This window comes from Sardina pilchardus, chromosome 10 (assembly GCF_963854185.1).
Source record: "Sardina pilchardus chromosome 10, fSarPil1.1, whole genome shotgun sequence".
NCBI classification, from domain to species: domain Eukaryota; kingdom Metazoa; phylum Chordata; class Actinopteri; order Clupeiformes; family Clupeidae; genus Sardina; species Sardina pilchardus.
This window is the reverse complement of record NC_085003.1, coordinates 14,900,282-14,905,281: the sequence shown is the minus strand read 5'-3', so window position 1 is coordinate 14,905,281 and position 5,000 is coordinate 14,900,282. Positions and strand designations below refer to the sequence as shown.

General features: G+C 48.0%; 1 protein-coding gene across 1 annotated transcript in view; it reads left to right on the top strand.

The window, feature by feature from the left end:
• Positions 1 to 5,000, top strand: part of otud7a (OTU deubiquitinase 7A) — a 51,906-nt gene that overhangs the window by 12,769 nt on the left and 34,137 nt on the right. Inside the window, 2 exon segments of the mRNA XM_062547974.1 lie at positions 1,687 to 1,899; positions 2,781 to 2,999. Coding sequence (XP_062403958.1) covers positions 1,687 to 1,899; positions 2,781 to 2,999 — 432 coding nt within the window.

Sequence of the window (5,000 nt, the reverse complement as noted above, 5' to 3'; positions counted from 1 at the left end):
TTCTGCTTCTGGTTCTCTTCGGCATGAGTGTGGCTGTTCACTGTCTCCTGTGGTTCCACCCCGCAGTGAACTATGATGTGCCTGTTGCCCTGCTCCTAGATTGTTAGCAGACGGAAAAACACAACTTAGACGGAGACTCCCTGTTTTGTTCATCTCCCCCTTGAATTGTATTATTTTCCTGGTTTACGTATTTTTCTGGTTTACTTGATGCAAGTCATTCACACGGTGTCCGAGCTGGTGTGCAGAACATTTCCTCAGAGTTGCTTTTGTGAAGTTGACTTCTTCCTTCGTGTCCCTCAGTAAAGTGTGACACCATATGATATGGTGAAGGCCGTGTTTGCTACATGTGAGTACTGTAAGTGGCAGTCTGCTGTTTTGATCGTTAGATCAGTTGCTGATAGTGACTGTCTCCAGCCCATCTCCTATTCATCCACGTTGTCCTCAGCTATGTGAGGCATGATGTTGAAGGATGTTGTTCTGAGTTTCAGGTGGTATTGTAGGTTTATGTGATTGAGTGGTGGTGTACTTGATCTGTGATCTGAACCACTCTCACACTCAAACGTGCGTGCGTCGGTCAGGGCATCACCTTGTGCTGACCCTTTGGTATTAGGCCATGGCATCCTGTCCTAAGTGCTTTCTATGAGCTTGTGTCCATTCTTAATGTGTTACTTAGGCAGAATTGAAAACCTTTCTGGCTGGCTGAAGAAAAGTTGTATGTTTAATGTTCCATGAACTCCACTTTACTTCAGAACTGCACTTTGGCGGGTCACGGAGGACACGATGCTGTTCCAGAACCGGAGCCGGGCGCTTGCATCATACTCCCCAGAAGCGTCGGTTCTGTGCTGGACTCACCAGGGCCGGTGTTAGTGCTGGGATCCGTGTGTTCCGTCGGCAGTGGCTTTGGAGAAAGGCTGCCGGTGTCCCCCGGGCCGTAATTATCCAAGGGCAATTAACTGCAGCGCTAGTAATAGAGGTTTACTCACCGGACACCTGCCTCGCATCTTAATGAGTGCTGGCTAATTCAGTTTGTGGAGAAAGTGAGCTTAGGTCAGCCTGTAAAGTTTTCCAATATGTGCGTGTTTGTCTTTGGGTGTGTGTTTGGGGCACTGATTAGCTGTGTGTGTGTGTGTGTGTGTGTGTGTGTGTGTGTCACTGTGTGTGTGTGTGTGTGTGTGTGTGTGTGTCACTGTGTGTGTGTCGCAGTTTGCACAGGTGTGTCTTTGTCTAAACAAGGTCTTGGTGAGAACGGGCTAATTATTGTCATAGTGCCACACCTCTCTCTCTCTCGCTCTCTCACTCTCTATCTCTCTTTCAGTCTGTCTCTCTTGTATAAGGTTAGTTTAGGTGTATGTGGTTGTATGTGGTGGTTATGTGTGTGCATATCTGTGTGAAAGAGAAAGGCAGAAACAGACAGACTGTCTGTTTAAATTTGACTCCTTTGTATTTGTTCAAACTTGATGTTGCTTTTGTGCTTTAGTAGAACAGTAAGTTCACTCATTGTTCATCGTTCATTATGTACAGCTCCATTTGTTGTTTGTGATTACAGCTATGTGTTCACAGCTATTCAACTGGCTTTCATTAAACCTTGTCTTTTGTGTGTGTGTGTGTGTGTGTGTGTGTGTGTGTGTGTGTGTGTGTGTGTGTGTGTGTGTGTGTGTGTGTGCGTGTGTCTCTCTGCACATGCAGGTAAAAACTGGGACCTGAGTGCGGCGCTGAGTGACTATGAGCAGCTCAGACAGGTGCACACGGCCAACCTGCCGCAGGTGTTCAACGAGGGCCGCTACTACAAGCCGGCCGAGCACGAGAGCCGCTACTACAAGCCGGCGGAGCGCGACTCCACCCCCCAGCACGTCAGCAAGGTGGAGCAGAGCCTACAGCGGCCCGAGGAGAACACACAAGGTGGGGGCACAGACGGGGGACCCCCGAAAACTCACCACCACAACACACAGAGGAGGGACCCCCGAAAACTCACCAACACAACACACAGACGGGGGACCCCTAAAACTCACCAACACAACACACAGAGGAGGGACCCCCTAAAACTCACCAACACAACACACAGAGGAGGGACCCCTAAAACTCACCACCACAACACACAGAGGAGGGACCCCTAAAACTCACCAACACAACACACAGAGGAGGGACCCCCTAAAACTCACCAACGCAACACACAGACGGGGGACCCCTAAAACTCACCAACACAACACACAGAGGAGGGACCCCCAAAAACTCACCAACACAACACACAGACGGGGGACCCCTAAAACTCACCAACACAACCCAAAACCTCACAGCCTAGAAACCTACAGAGACTCATGAGGCAGCACCACAGAGACTCAGACTTCAGACGCCCCAAAACGTCAGACATTCTAGACTTCAGATGCCCCAAAACCTCAGACATTCTAGACTTCAGACGCCCCAAATCCTCACAGACATTCTGGACTTCAGAAGCCCCAGAACCTCACAGACATTCTAGACTTCAGACGCCCCAAAACCTTACAAACAGTAGACTTAAGACGCCCCAAAACCTCACAGACATTCTATACTTAAGACGCCCCAAAACCTCACAGACATTCTAGACTTCAGATGCCCCAAAACCTTAAAGACACTAGACTTCAAACGCCCCAATGCCTCACTGACACTAAAGTCACTATGCTGCCAGGAAGTTCTTTAATCTATTTCTACCTCAGGAAAGACCCTAATCGTCCGTCTCTCCCTTTCTCTTCCCCTCTTACTCTTCTTACCCTCCTCCTCCTCCTCTTCCTCGTCCTCCTGCACAGAGAAGCGCCTGTCGCGGGGCATCTCCCACGCGAGCTCTGCCATCATGTCGCTGGCGCGGCTCCACGTGACGGGCGAGGTGGCGCGCGAGCAGTTCCCGCTGGAGATGCCCATCTACACATTCCAGCTGCCCGACCTCAGCGTCTACAGCGAGGACTTCCGCAGCTTCATCGAGCGCGACCTCATCGAGCAGTCCACCATGGTGGCCCTGGAGCAGGCCGGTCAGTGACCCACTCCTCCTCTTGCTCTCCTCTTTCTTCCCTTCCTTTACTGTATCTATTCTTCATCAAACAGACCATCGCTGCTTTCCTTTCTTCCACTATGGTGGCCCTGTTCCCCCTTTCTCTCTTAATCCACTCTTGCATCTATCCCTATTTCTTCATCTCTTCTGCCATTGTATCCTCCATCTATTCCTACTCTTCTTTCATCTATTCCTCTCTATTCCATGTCCTCTTCCATCTGTTTGACCGCTCCATCATGGTGACCCTGGAGCAGGCCTGTCGTTGCTCCTTACTGCCTCTCACTCCCCCTGTTCTCCTGTAGACATCTCTCTGCTTTCTTCTCTTCTTCCCTCTGTTCTTTCGTCGATTCATCTTCACTGTACCATTTCTTATTTCATCTGTTCATCTGTCTATTCCTGCTTTATTTCCTCCATCTCTAATAGATCTAAATATAAATGTGAAATAAAATGTTGTAGGTGTTGAATTTAGGCCTGTCAATATTTTCAAATTGGCTCATCTGTGAAGTGGGTGAGACTCTCTGCCTCTCTCTGAAAATCTATATGTTGTTTTATCATACAGTATAAAGCATACAACAGAGTCTCTGTAAGTAAAGGTTACCCGTGTCCATTTTCAATCAAGCCAGCGAGTTTCTCCTTTGACCTTTTGGCTAACTTAGCATAATCTATCTCCTCATGACAAACTGGGACTATGCCTTTGACATTTAGATGTTATTAGTCCGCGACCTGCTCAGTGCCACAGAGGTGACGCGCGTCGTCTCGTTTGACCCTGAGGCAGGCCACAAGTCACACGCAGCTTTGACCTTTGACCCCAGGCTGATGGGTTTGCTCTCACGGGAAATTGTGTTTGTGCCAATCACTGACCGTGGCATTTAGCCGCTGCGGGCCGATCTCTGACCCGTGCAGTGGTGGTCAGGGGGAGAGCTGCTGTATTCAGAGGCGATATCTGTGTGTGTGTGTGTGTGTGTGTGTGTGTGTGTGTGTGTTGTTCAGTTCAAAACATTCAAAAACAACCTAGAAAAGCAACAGATTGTGACGTAATAACCATGTTGATGTAATGTTAAAAATGGCTAAGCCCTGTCTTGCTAGTTATCCACAAACATTAGCATGCTAATCAGCCAGAGATGGGCCGTCTCTCCTCAGTGGCTTTGGACTGAATGCACGTCATTTGGAGAGTGACGTTGGTGCACTCAAGTCTGGTAGAGACTGGTAAAGACTGGCACTTGATGGTCAGCATGAGGAGCATGCTACAGTACAGTGCAGCCCCATCTACAGAGAGAGAGATTGATCGAATGATTGATTGATTGATTGATTGATTGATTGATTGATTGATTGATTGATTGATTGATTGGTTGATTGATTGGTCCCCAATGACCATGGATGACAATGAAGCTGTACAGTCAGGACGCCAAGCATGACAGAGACTGGCCTATGATGAAACAAGCATGATTATGATGACATACACCCTATTATCCTTTATTTCTCTTCCTTTTTCCCCTATACCTCACCTGTGAGGTAAACCATTACCAGTCATCAGCCGTCTTTGTGCCTGGCCCTTATCACACCTCCCATCCCTATGACTGCCCTACCATCGCCTGCTGTGGCCCCTTTGCCCGGATTCCTGGCCCACGCATCCTAGCGACCCATTACTTCCCGAAAATGACTAATCCCTATGGACAATTTTTTCCCTACACTGGACTATTTGAACTTTCTGATACTACAAATGACCTACTGTACTGTAACTGACCCTAGGCAAATGGGTTGGGCCCTTGAGACGTGGATCTGTCTGAGGTTTCTTCCTCTATGTATGGAGTTTTTCCTGCCCCCTGTTTCTCATGGACTTTCTTTCAATGTTTTACACTCTGTAAAGCGACATGAGACATGTGTAATGTTTTAGCGCTTTATACAGTAAGTGAAATTAAATTGAAATTGAAATACAGTATAAAGTACAGTATGGAAAGTGCAGTACATTTACTGTCACACT